General features: G+C 50.4%; 1 protein-coding gene across 1 annotated transcript in view; it reads left to right on the forward strand.

Moving 5' to 3' along the window:
- The window catches only part of POLR2E (RNA polymerase II, I and III subunit E), a 63,642-nt gene that overhangs the window by 2,586 nt on the left and 47,969 nt on the right, over positions 1-13,087 (forward strand). Inside the window, exon 2 of the mRNA XM_069217016.1 lies at positions 4,065-4,239. Within this exon, the coding sequence (XP_069073117.1) occupies positions 4,065-4,239 (175 nt within the window). The remainder of the gene's footprint in view (positions 1-4,064; positions 4,240-13,087) is intronic.

The following is a 13,087-nucleotide window of genomic DNA, read 5'->3' on the forward strand; positions in this document are numbered from 1 at the left end:
ATAGAGGATCTGTGGTCACAGGATAGAGGGTCTGTGGTCACAGGATAGGGGGTCTGTGGTCACAGGATAGAGGGTCTGTGGTCACAGGATAGGGGGTCTGTGGTCACAGGATAGGGGGTCTGTGGTCACAGGAGGGAGGGTCTGTGGTCACAGGATAGAGGGTCTGTGGTCACAGGATAGGGGGTCTGTGGTCACAGGAGGGAGGGTCTGTGGTCACAGGATAGGGGGTCTGTGGTCACAGGAGGGAGGGTCTGTGGTCACAGGATAGAGGGTCTGTGGTCACAGGATAGGGGGTCTGTTTGTCACAGGAGGGAGGGTCTGTGGATACAGGATAGGGGGTCTGTGGTCACAGGAGGGAGGGTCTGTGGTCACAGGATAGGGGGTCTGTGGTCACAGGAGGGAGGGTCTGTGGTCACAGGATAGGGGGTCTGTGGTCACAGGATAGGGGGTCTGTGGTCACAGGATAGAGGGGCTGTGGTCACAGGATAGGGGGTCTGTTTGTCACAGGAGGGAGGGTCTGTGGATACAGGATAGGGGTCTGTGGTCACAGGATAGAGGGTCTGTGGTCACAGGATAGGGGGTCTGTGGTCACAGGATAGGGGGTCTGTGGTCACAGGATAGAGGGTCTGTGGTCACAGGATAGAGGGTCTGTGGTCACAGGAGGGAGGGTCTGTGGATACAGGATAGGGGGTCTGTGGTCACAGGAGGGAGGGTCTGTGGTCACAGGATAGGGGGTCTGTGGTCACAGGAGGGAGGGTCTGTGGATACAGGATAGGGGGTCTGTGGTCACAGGATAGAGGGGCTGTGGTCACAGGATAGGGGGTCTGTTTGTCACAGGAGGGAGGGTCTGTGGATACAGGATAGGGGGTCTGTGGTCACAGGATAGGGGGTCTGTGGTCACAGGATAGGGGGTCTGTGGTCACAGGATAGAGGGGCTGTGGTCACAGGATAGGGGGTCTGTGGTCACAGGATAGAGGGTCTGTGGTCACAGGATAGAGGGTCTGTGGTCACAGGATAGGGGCTCTGTGGTCACAGGATAGAGGGTCTGTGATCACAGGAGGGAGAGTCACAGGATAGGGGGTCTGTGGTCACAGGATAGGGAGTCTGTGGTCACAGGATAGGGGTCTGTGATCACAGGAGGGAGAGTCACAGGAGAGGGGGTCTGTGGTCACAGGATGGAGGGTCTGTGGTCACAGGATAGAGGGTCTGTGGTCACAGGAGGGAGGGTCTGTGGTCACAGGATAGGGGGTCTGTGGTCGCAGGAGGGAGGGTCTGTGGTCACAGGAGGGAGGGTCTGTGGTCACAGGATAGAGGGTCTGTGGTCACAGGATAGGGGGTCGGTGGTCACAGGATAGAGGGTCTGTGGTCACAGGATAGGGGGTCTGTGGTCACAGGATAGGGGGTCTGTGGTCACAGGAGGGAGGGTCTGTGGTCACAGGATAGGGGGTCTGTGGTCACAGGATAGGGGGTCTGTGGTCACAGGATGGAGGGTCTGTGGTCACAGGATAGAGGGTCTGTGGTCACAGGATAGGGGGTCTGTGGTCACAGGATAGGGGGTCTGTGGTCACAGGATAGAGGGGCTGTGGTCACAGGATAGGGGGTCTGTTTGTCACAGGAGGGAGGGTCTGTGGATACAGGATAGGGGGTCTGTGGTCACAGGATAGGGGGTCTGTGGTCACAGGATAGGGGGTCTGTGGTCACAGGAGGGAGGGTCTGTGGTCACAGGATAGAGGGTCTGTGGTCACAGGATAGGGGGTCTGTTTGTCACAGGAGGGAGGGTCTGTGGATACAGGATAGGGGGTCTGTGGTCACAGGATAGGGGGTCTGTGGTCACAGGAGGGAGGGTCTGTGGTCACAGGATAGAGGGTCTGTGGTCACAGGATAGGGGGTCTGTTTGTCACAGGAGGGAGGGTCTGTGGATACAGGATAGGGGGTCTGTGGTCACAGGATAGGGGGTCTGTGGTCACAGGATAGGGGGTCTGTGGTCACAGGATAGAGGGTCTGTGGTCACAGGATAGGGGGTCTGTTTGTCACAGGAGGGAGGGTCTGTGGATACAGGATAGGGGGTCTGTGGTCACAGGAGGGAGGGTCTGTGGTCACAGGATAGGGGGTCTGTGGTCACAGGAGGGAGGGTCTGTGGATACAGGATAGGGGGTCTGTGGTCACAGGATAGAGGGTCTGTGTCACAGGAGGGAGGGTCTGTGGATACAGGATAGGGGGTCTGTGGTCACAGGATAGGGGGTCTGTGGTCACAGGATAGGGGGTCTGTGGTCACAGGATAGAGGGGGCTGTGGTCACAGGATAGGGGGTCTGTTTGTCACAGGAGGGAGGGTCTGTGGTCGCAGGATAGAGGGTCTGTGGTCACAGGATAGGGGGTCTGTGGTCACAGGATAGGGGGTCTGTGGTCACAGGATAGGGGGTCTGTGGTCACAGGATGGAGGGGCTGTGGTACAGGTGGTGGTGGGTATAGGATGGGGGCTGTGGTACAGGTGGTATAGGATAGAGGGGCTGTGGTACAGGCGGTGGTGGGTATAGGATAGAGGGGCTGTGGTACAGGCGGTGGTGGGTATAGGATAGAGGGACTGTGGTACAGGCGGTGGTGGGTATAGGATAGAGGGGCTGTGGTACAGGTGGTGGTATAGGATAGAGTGGCTGTGGTACAGGTGGTGGTATAGGATAGAGGGGCTGTGGTACAGGCGGTGGTGGGTATAGGATAGAGGGGCTGTGGTACAGGCGGTATAGGATAGAGGGGCTGTGGATATAGGGTACAGCCCCCTCCATATCTTCTTCCCATCCTACATGTACCCCTTATCCCCACCCTCTACCACAGTCCCACCACCTGAACCACACGCAGATGCTAGCCCCAGTGTCCTCCGCTTATCTGTCAGAAATGAGCCTGTGCTCCCCACATCCCCACAATCTGTAGGCTGTACCTCCCACATCACAAGCCTGTACCCCACTTCCAGGTTGCACCCAGGGACCCTTATAGCGTGCCACCATCACCCTGGTCTGTGAGTCCCATAGGCAGCGTCACCAGCAACCAGTGTCAAGGCCCCACTGCATCTTGAAACCTGCCACCCCCAGGCTGCACCCGCTTCATAGTAACTGCTCCCCTACTTCAGACTGTGCCCCCAAGTCATATTGTCTGCGCGCACTCATCTGTGCTGCCATAGCTGGGATAATAGACGGCCGTACCCCAACAGCACCCCCGTTTGTGCGCAGGCCTTGCAGCTTCACCAGGCCGCATTCCTGTGGTGGTTCTTCCTGTGACGTCTCCTAGTGCAGCCCCTGGGGTTATGCTGCAGTGGAGGGGGCAGTCTGGGGCGGTGCAGCCAGTGTGTGAAGGAGCTGCGTGTTTGTGCTGGAAGGCTAAGGTGTGTCTGACATTCTTCCCCATTATAATCTAGCTTTTTTTTCTTTTTTAGTGCAGTTTGGTATAAATGTGTTTCTGATGCTGTTGAAGTACATCGAGTTCTTTAAAATGTGACATTTAAAATTTTTCTTAAAGTTAATTGCCACCGTCCATTTTTTTTAATAAGCTTGGCTACCACACTAGCCCACTGCTTCTACCTCGTAAAGTAAAAGTTTGTGTAAAATATGTCCAGTGTTTACCGAATCTCCAAGTGCACACTTGTTGTAGTAAACTGCATGCTTTTATAATGTGCAACTGCTTTGTGATTTTAAAAGTTCTTTCACTTTCAAGCTAACTCTACCCTCACACTACAGATCTTTGAAAGAAAAAAAAATGAAGACTAAACCAGCGCACACTGTCCCATAATTTGTGATACTAACACCATCTCGGCAAAAATGTCATCTGTTTAATACCTGAACGCAGCGATCAGCATGACAGAGGTGACAAGCTAACTTTAAGTGTCTGGAGGAGCATTACACTGTGTGCATTTTAAAAATCTTTTGGTGCCAGAGCACCTTTTTAGTTGAAATCTGAAACGTATGTGGAAGAGCAGTATATACACAGATGATGTGGTAGAATTGTGTAACTCTGGTGTGCACGCTCTGCTGCTAGCCGCGCCCCTCTCTGAAAGTGTACCCTTTGGTCCCCACAGCTCTGCCACGATCGTGGTTATTTGGTGACCCAGGATGAGTTGGATCAGACCCTGGATGAGTTTAAGGGTCAGTTTGGGGATAAACCCAGTGAAGGGCGCCCCAGACGAACTGACCTCACAGTGCTGGTGGCCCACAATGACGACCCAACGGACCAGATGTTTGTCTTCTTCCCAGGTAGGACTCTGCATGGTCTTCATTGTCCCAGATTCGTTCATTGTGTTTGAAAGTATCACACTTGTGCGCAGATTAACTTTCAACAATTGCAAACTGGATATAAACTTGACTTGTTCTTAGACTTTAAGTACAATTCAGTACGACAGTTAGAAAAGTTGGTGTAAGGAGTGTTTGCGTGACGCATATTACATTTAATTAAGTTGTGACCGACTCTGATGATCTAATGGATGCCTCCTGCATGTGGGTGGTGAAGAGTGGTGCTGTAATCATTCTTGCCCAAAGCGGGGATGGTAGAAGTATCTTTAGGATTGTTCTTCTCCCGTGTGGCATTGGTTGCAAGTGTGCTTTAGATCACTGTTGTGATGGTTCTCCTCCAGTGTGGCATTGGTTGCAAGTGTGCTTTAGATCACTGTTGTGATGGTTCTCCTCCAGTGTGGCATTGGTTGCAAGTGTGCTTTAGATCACTGTTGTGATGGTTCTCCTCCAGTGTGGCATTGGTTGCAAGTGTGCTTTAGATCTCTGTTGTGATGGTTCTCCTCCAGTGTGGCATTGGTTGCAAGTGTGCTTTAGATCACTGTTGTGATGGTTCTCCTCCAGTGTGGCATTGGTTGCAAGTGTGCTTTAGATCACTGTTGTGATGGTTCTCCTCCAGTGTGGCATTGGTTGCAAGTGTGCTTTAGATCACTGTTGTGATGGTTCTCCTCCAGTGTGGCATTGGTTGCAAGTGTGCTTTAGATCTCTGTTGTGATGGTTCTCCTCCAGTGTGGCATTGGTTGCAAGTGTGCTTTAGATCACTGTTGTGATGGTTCTCCTCCAGTGTGGCATTGGTTGCAAAGTGTGCTTTACATCTCTGTTGTGATGGTTCTCCTCCAGTGTGGCATTGGTTGCAAGTGTACTTTAGATCACTGTTGTGATGGTTCTCCTCCAGTGTGGCATTGGTTGCAAGTGTGCTTTAGATCTCTGTTGTGATGGTTCTTCTCCCGTGTGGCATTGGTTGCAAGTGTGCTTTAGATCTCTGTTGTGATGGTTCTCCTCCAGTGTGGCATTGGTTGCAAGTGTGCTTTAGATCTCTGTTGTGATGGTTCTCCTCCAGTGTGGCATTGGTTGCAAGTGTGCTTTAGATCTCTGTTGTGATGGTTCTCCTCCAGTGTGGCATTGGTTGCAAGTGTGCTTTAGATCTCTGTTGTGATGGTTCTTCTCCCGTGTGGCATTGGTTGCAAGTGTGCTTTAGATCTCTGTTGTGATGGTTCTCCTCCAGTGTGGCATTGGTTGCAAAGTGTACTTTAGATCACTGTTGTGATGGTTCTCCTCCAGTGTGGCATTGGTTGCAAGTGTGCTTTAGATCACTGTTGTGATGGTTCTCCTCCAGTGTGGCATTGGTTGCAAGTGTGCTTTAGATCTCTGTTGTGATGGTTCTTCTCCCGTGTGGCATTGGTTGCAAGTGTGCTTTAGATCTCTGTTGTGATGGTTCTCCTCCAGTGTGGCATTGGTTGCAAGTGTGCTTTACATCTCTGTTGTGATGGTTCTCCTCCAGTGTGGCATTGGTTGCAAGTGTGCTTTAGATCTCTGTTGTGATGGTTCTCCTCCAGTGTGGCATTGGTTGCAAGTGTGCTTTAGATCTCTGTTGTGATGGTTCTTCTCCCGTGTGGCATTGGTTGCAAGTGTGCTTTAGATCTCTGTTGTGATGGTTCTCCTCCAGTGTGGCATTGGTTGCAAAGTGTGCTTTACATCTCTGTTGTGATGGTTCTCCTCCCGTGTGGCATTGGTTGCAAGTGTGCTTTAGATCTCTGTTGTGATGGTTCTTCTCCCGTGTGGCATTGGTTGCAAGTGTGCTTTAGATCTCTGTTGTGATGGTTCTCCTCCAGTGTGGCATTGGTTGCAAGCGTGCTTTAGATCTCTGTTGTGATGGTTCTCCTCCAGTGTGGCATTGGTTGCAAGTGTGCTTTAGATCTCTGTTGTGATGGTTCTCCTCCAGTGTGGTGGCGGGAAGCCTTCAGCTGCGCACCTGAGGTGGCACTACCACTGTGTTGGAGTGGTTTAGTCTTTCGTATGGCGACGAGCAGGCTTCATTTATGACGCTGTTTGTGCTGCCATATTCGAATGGTGATTATCAGAGTATTGTGGTGTTCTGATAGTCCTCAAACCTTGTGGTGGTTAACTGGGAGATTTGACCTGTCTGGTAGGTGAAAGCCTGCTGTGGATTATATCAAGAACTTGCGTTTCACTTGGCATAGGCCGTTGCCATTGTCTCCTTATTTTTTGCTTTTTAGGTTCGAGTCTGCGTGAGCAGCTTGCGAGCCACTATTGTTCACAAAAAGGGCTTGGAGCCCACCCATTGCTTACCATTCGTTGGGCTTCACTGTCACTCTTTTTTAAATTTTATTTTAAGCCTCCTAATTTGACAGCGCAGCCTAGGCGTTGTTTCTCATTTCTTCTCTGCGTGCGGACCAACTGCAGATTGATTCTTTTTAATTAGTGTTCCTCTGCTGTTCATGCTGTGCTTGAGGTCATTTTTGTTTTTTTGTTTTAACCCGTGTTGCCACTTCCCCTCCCACGCTTCACTTCTTCATGTTGCCCCCCACCCTTCCTCGCACATACACCCACCCTCTTCTCCTGTCTTTTTATTATTGTTCTCTCCCAATTTTCGGTTGTATTCCAGGCCTGCTCGCCCCCCCAATTGTTGCTTGTTCGTCCAGACTCCCAGTCCCTGCTGCACAACCCTCCCCCGCCCCCCCCCCCCCCATCCCAATAGAAGGGGAAGAAAAGCTCTGTGGCACTCACCTCTTCATATTGCTTTTTTTAACCGTCTCTTATCCACCTGACCCAATTGGCAAAGGCAATATCTTCCCCCATAGGTGAGAGGTGTGACCTTTTGGCTTTGCCAACGCTTGTTTGATTGCTTTGCTTATCCCTTCCCTGGAGCATAGCCTCATTACTATCTTTTTGACTGGATGACTTGTATCCTTCCACTGTATAAAACAACTTTGTTTTCTTATTGTCACCACACCCTGAGAAGTGTGTGTTCTCTAGCTGTCTACCATGCCTGTTGCTTCCCTCCCAAACTCCGTGTGCTCTGTGCTTGTCCATTGCTTTCTGGTTCCCTCCATGGCTTGTCCCTTCCTTGGCCCAGATGATGCCTCTTCCATAGCACCCTTGTTTCAGTCCACACCCTGTTGTTTTAGAGGTCCCTTTTTAGGGTCGAGCCTGCGTTGCACGCTCTCGCGCATGCGTATCGCAGCAAGATGCTTTAGTATTTAGAAAAGGGCTCGGAGCCCTGTCAACTTCACGTCAGTGTTTTTTATTGGTTCGTGGGCTTGCCTAATAAAATCTGCTTGATTTCATTAGTCGAAGGCACGCATACGTCATGCCTTTTCCGGTGGCTAGCCCTCCTCGAGCGCAGCGACCAAGTACAGAAAACATGCGAGGCTCGCTGTTTTCCATCGGGCTCGTGGACTTCTTTTTCTCTAATTTACGAGCGCGATCTCACTTGGCAGAAGTCGAGCGCTTTACATAGTTAATTTCACTTTTTCGGGTTATGTACATAAATGCACTTTTGCCCGATAAGTGAAAAGTCAGGTTAGGAGTTTACAACACGATCAGCTCTAACATGATCAAACGCGAGACCCGTTGCATTGTAAATGCTTGTTTAAATTTGTGTTTTTTACAAAACCACTTTATAAAAAGTGCATTCATGCTAGTCAAATCTCATATTTTTTTTTTCTTTTTTCAGTTTACTGATCCAACTTGGATTAGTAATAAACAAAAAGGTGCCCGCACCCCTTCATAGACAGGCATGCACCAACCAAATTTTGCAATCGCGTCTTTGACTTTGCTAATGCTTGTTTTTCCACTGTGGTGGTGGTTGCACAATATAGTGACGGTCAGCCTTCAGTACTGATACCACTGAGTGTTGCAGTAGTCTTATTGTTATTCTGCCAAATGGCAGTGGGCGACTTCCCGCTATGTTAGCGATGTTCAAATGTTTGTGTCTCCTGGGTCAAAGCCCTTGCTTTGCGGTCAATCATACCTGCATCGCACTAGATCTTAAAGGGTGGACTCAGCCCATCCTTGCTTTCATGTTTCCACTATTGAGTTCGTCTCTCTGACCCATGTCATACATGGCTGCAGGTGTGTGGGTGGTGGAAGGGGGTGTATTGAGGGAGCGAGACTCAGAGGGTTTCCCCCTCGCCTTACAGGGACAGAGTCAACACTTGTCTGAGCCAATACACTCATCGAAGCTTCCAGAAGATGCTGCAAGACATGGTGACTACAAGGGGGTGTAGGCCAACCAGGCAGTCACAAAGAGAGAGAGACTCCGTTCATCCCAGGTGTAAGGAAATGCCTTCCTTGGCATGGTTACCCCCTAACGTTTTGCCTTTTGTTGATGCCAGTTATGCTTGCAAGTGTGCTGGGACCCTGCTAACCAGGCCCCAGCACCAGTGTTCTTTTCCTAAACTGTACCCTTGTTCCCACAATTGGCACAGCCCTGGCACACCGATAAGGCCCTTGTAAATGGCACCCCTGGTACCAATGGCCCTGTAGCCAGGGAAGGTCTCGAAGGGCTGCAGAATGTATTATGCCACCATGGGGACCCCTCACTCAGCACATGCACACTTCCTCACAGCTTGTGTGTGCCGGTGGGGAGAAAATGAACAAGTCAACATCGCACTCCCCTCAGAGTGCCATGCCCACCTCTCACTTCCTGTGGCATAGGAAAGTCACCCCACTAGCAGGCCTTACAGCCCTAAGGCAGAGTGCACTATACCATAGGTGAGGGCATAGGTGCATGAGCACTATGCCCCTACAGTGTCTAAGCCAAACCCTAGACATTGTAAATGCAGGGTAGCCATAAGAGTATATGGTCTGGGAGTCTGTCAATTACGTACTCCACAGTTCCATAATGGCTACACTGAATACTGGGAAGTTTGGTCTCAAACTTCTCAGCACAATAAAGGCACACCGATGTCAGTGTGGGATGTATTGTAAAATACACCCAGAGGGCATCTTAGAGATGTCTCCTGAATACCAATCCGACTCCTAGTGCTAGGCTGACCAGTTTCTGCCAGCCTTCCACAACAAGACGAGTTTCTGGCCACATGGGATTCAGTGCCTTTGTCACTCTGTGGCCAAGAACAAAGCTGGTACTGGGTGGAGGTGTTTCTCACCTCCCCCTGCAGGAACTTTAACACCTGGCGGTGAGTCTCAAAGGTTTCTGCCTGTTGTTACAGTCCCCAAGGACATCCCAGCTAGTGGAGATGCCTGCCCCTCCGGACACAGCCCCCACTTTTTGTGGCAAGTCCTGGGTAGATAATGAGAAAAACAAGGAGGAGTCACCTACCAGTCAGGACAGCCCCTAAGGTGCCCTGAGCTGAGGTGACCCCTGTCTTTTAGAAATCCTCCATCTTGAGTTTGGAGGATTCCCCCAATAGGAATAGGTATGTGCCCCCTCCCCCCCCCCCCAACCAGGGAGGAGGCACAAAGAGGGTGTATCCACTCTCAAGGACAGTAGCCATTGGCTACTTCCCTCCAGACCTAAAAACACCCCTAAATTTTGTATTTAGGGGTGACCCTGAACCCAGGAAATCGGATTCCTGCAACCTGAAGAAAGGACTGCTGACCTGAAAGCCCTGCAGAGACGGCGGAGACACCAACTGACTTGGCCCCAGCTCTAACGGCCTGTCTCCAGACTCAAAGAACCTGCACAGCGACGCATCCAGCGGGACCAGCGACCTCTGAGGACTCAGAGGACTGCCCTGCACCTAAAGGAACAAGAAACGCCAGAGAACAGCGGCACTGTTCAGAAACTGCTACAACTTTGCAACTTTGAAACACCTTTTAAAGAGACTCTCCCTTCCCGTCGGAAGCGTGAGACTCCACACTCTGCACCTGACGCCCTCAGCTCGAGTCCAGGACAACAAACACCGCAGAGAGGACTCCCAGGCGACTCCAACAACGTGGACACTTAGAGTTGACCTCCCTGCACCCTTACAGCGACGCCTGCATAGAGGATCCAGAGGCTCCCCCTGACCGCGACTGCCTGGTAACAAAGGAACCCGACGCCTGGACCAAGCACTGTACCCACAGCCCCCGGAACTGAGAGGAACCGCCTATCAGTGCAGGAGTGACCAGCAGGTGGCCCTCATCCTAGCCCAGTCGGTGGCTGGCCCGAGAACCCCCCCCCCTTGTGCCCTGCCTGCATCGCCTAAGTGACCCCCGGGTCCCTCCATTGCTTTCTATAGCAAACCCGACACCTACTTTGCACACTGCACCAGGCCGCCTGCCCCTTTGCCGCTGAGGGTGTGCTTGTGTGTCTTCCCCCCCTCAGTGCTCTACAAAACCCCCCCTGGTCTGCTCCCTGAGGACGTGGGTACTTTTCTGCTAGCAGACTGGAACCGGAGCACCCCTGTTCTTCATAGGCACCTGTGTGTTTTGAGCCCTCCTTTGACCTCTGCACCTGACTGGCCCTGTGTTGCTGGTGCTGTAGCTTTTGGGTTGCCTTAAACCCCCAGCGGTGAGCTGCCTATGCCCAGGAGACTGACTGCGTAAGTGCTTTACTTATCTGAGAAAACTAACCAAACTTACCTCCCCCAGGAACTGCTGATTTTTGCACCGTGTCCACTTTTAAAATAGCTTATTGCCATTTTAACCAAAACTGTGTGTACTACTGTTTTAAATCAAAGTTCTATACTTATCTGTGTGAAGTACCTTGCATTTTATGTACTTACCTCGAATCTTGTGGTTCTAAAATAAATTAAGAAAATATATTTTTCTATATAAAACCTATTGGCCTGGAGTAAGTCTTTGAGTGTGTGTTCCTCATTTATTGCCTGTGTGCGTACAACAAATGCTTAATGCTACCCTCTGATAAGCCTACTGCTCGACCACACTACCACAAAATAGAGCATTAGTATTATCTGATTTTGCCACTATCAACCTCTAAGGGGAACCCTTGGACTCTGTGCACACTGCCTCTCACTTTGAGATAGTATATACAGAGCCAACTTCCTACACCAGGTCTCTGATCAATAAAGTGGGACTTGAGTAATAGAAACCGCTAATTACATAAGACTCTCTAATTGTTGGTCACACTGGCGAATAAAGACTGACCCAGGTCCTCCCGGAGGCTTTAAATCTTACAGAAGTGAATTCCGCAGATATTGGTTTTACGTCAACCACAGCTTGTTTATCCATAGCTCTTCATTTCACACAGACCACATGCATACTGTCCTAAATTCCATAAATAATTACAAGTTCTTGAGGGCTCTTCAGTCGTAAACCAACAAAGGGTTATCTTAGGGGACCTCAGTGTCTGGTGGGAGGCTGCTAATGTGACGGTGACGCTGTTGTCTGCAGAAGTGGTGATGGATGTGCTGAATTTTATGCATCTGGTACAGAGATTCACTGATTCTTCTGGCTGCGCTGAGCCCTGACAACAGTTTCCTGAAACAGGTGGTAGTCTGTTTTGCAATGTCAGTAGAATGTCTGCTAGGGAATGATCTGGAGTCCTCAGCATGGCCTATTGTGTCCCTTGTCTTCATCAGACCATTTTTTTTCCATGTGTTCAGTTTAAACATCAGACTATCACATTGCAGTTGATAAAATGCACATATCCAATGAGTGTTTTTTAAGACAAAAATGTAACCCATAAATCAGTCTTGAAAGCTATCTGACTTGGGCATAACTCGTGCGAACCTAAACCTAGGGTTCCGGGACATCCCTTTCACTAGGTGCAGCACTCTAATCCAACCTGTATCAGATGATGGTAGCGGTAACACAGCATCCTATCTGGTGCGTGCATTCGCCAGGAAACTCGGTGTGGGCACATGTAAGGCCATTAAAGAGTGGTGATAGCATGTTGTATGCCCTGGCCAGGTGTATAGCATGTAATACTGGTGACGTGGGAGATTCCCTGTCCGTGGCTTCCCAGGAATTTTGCAGTGCGTGTTGTAATGTGAAATAAGTGAGAAATTGTCCAGGTGGGATGGGTCTCAGTGATGTCCTGGAATGCCGTAAGGGTGCCCTCAAAGTATAAATCACCATTGTGGGGTGACTCCTGCGGCTTTCCATTGATCTCGGTCAGCAGCCCGTAGCACCCCCTTCAGTCAAGGTAAGTCCAATACGGGGATTTTCATTGAGAATGGAAGGCGGGGGGTCCTTGGGATGAATGGGAACAGACACGATTTGGGCCAATTCATCTGTAGCCCTGAAGCATCTCCAAACTTCGACAAGAGTTGCATAATGTCAGGAAGTGTGGCCTTGACATCACAGAGAGAAACTTGGGCATGGTCTGCTTACAGTGAGATAATATGATGGGAACCTAATTTAGGAGCTCCCCAGGCCCTGGCCTGATCTCACAGCTGGCAAGCAAGAGGTTCCATGGGTAGTGCTAACATAAGCAGCGACAATGGACACCCCTCATGGGTGCCTCTTTGAATAGCAAAGCTTTCCGATATCACCTGCCCAGTCCTTACCCTAGCCACTGGGTCTGTATACAGGGTGCAATCCCATCTCAAAAACAGAGGCCTGAATCCCATATTTGTAAGGGCCGATAAAAGGAAGTCCCATCCCATAGTGTGAAGGCTTTGTCAATGTCCAGGGGCACGGCCACCTGATCAAGGGCATCGGGGGTGTTGTGAATGAGTCGCAGCAGACATCTTATATTAAGGAAGGTGCTACGTCCCGGTATAAAGCCCAATTGTGCAGGATACGACTTGACGTCCGTGGGATCCCGATCTGGATAGGGTAGGACACTATATTCACGGAGTAAGCCCGGTAATCGATCCGAGCATGGGCTTCCTGGAACAACTCAGAGAGGCACTGAGTGATGGTGGTAGAAAAGGTAGCATAA

This window comes from Pleurodeles waltl, chromosome 12 (genome assembly GCF_031143425.1).
Source record: "Pleurodeles waltl isolate 20211129_DDA chromosome 12, aPleWal1.hap1.20221129, whole genome shotgun sequence".
Classification (NCBI taxonomy): domain Eukaryota; kingdom Metazoa; phylum Chordata; class Amphibia; order Caudata; family Salamandridae; genus Pleurodeles; species Pleurodeles waltl.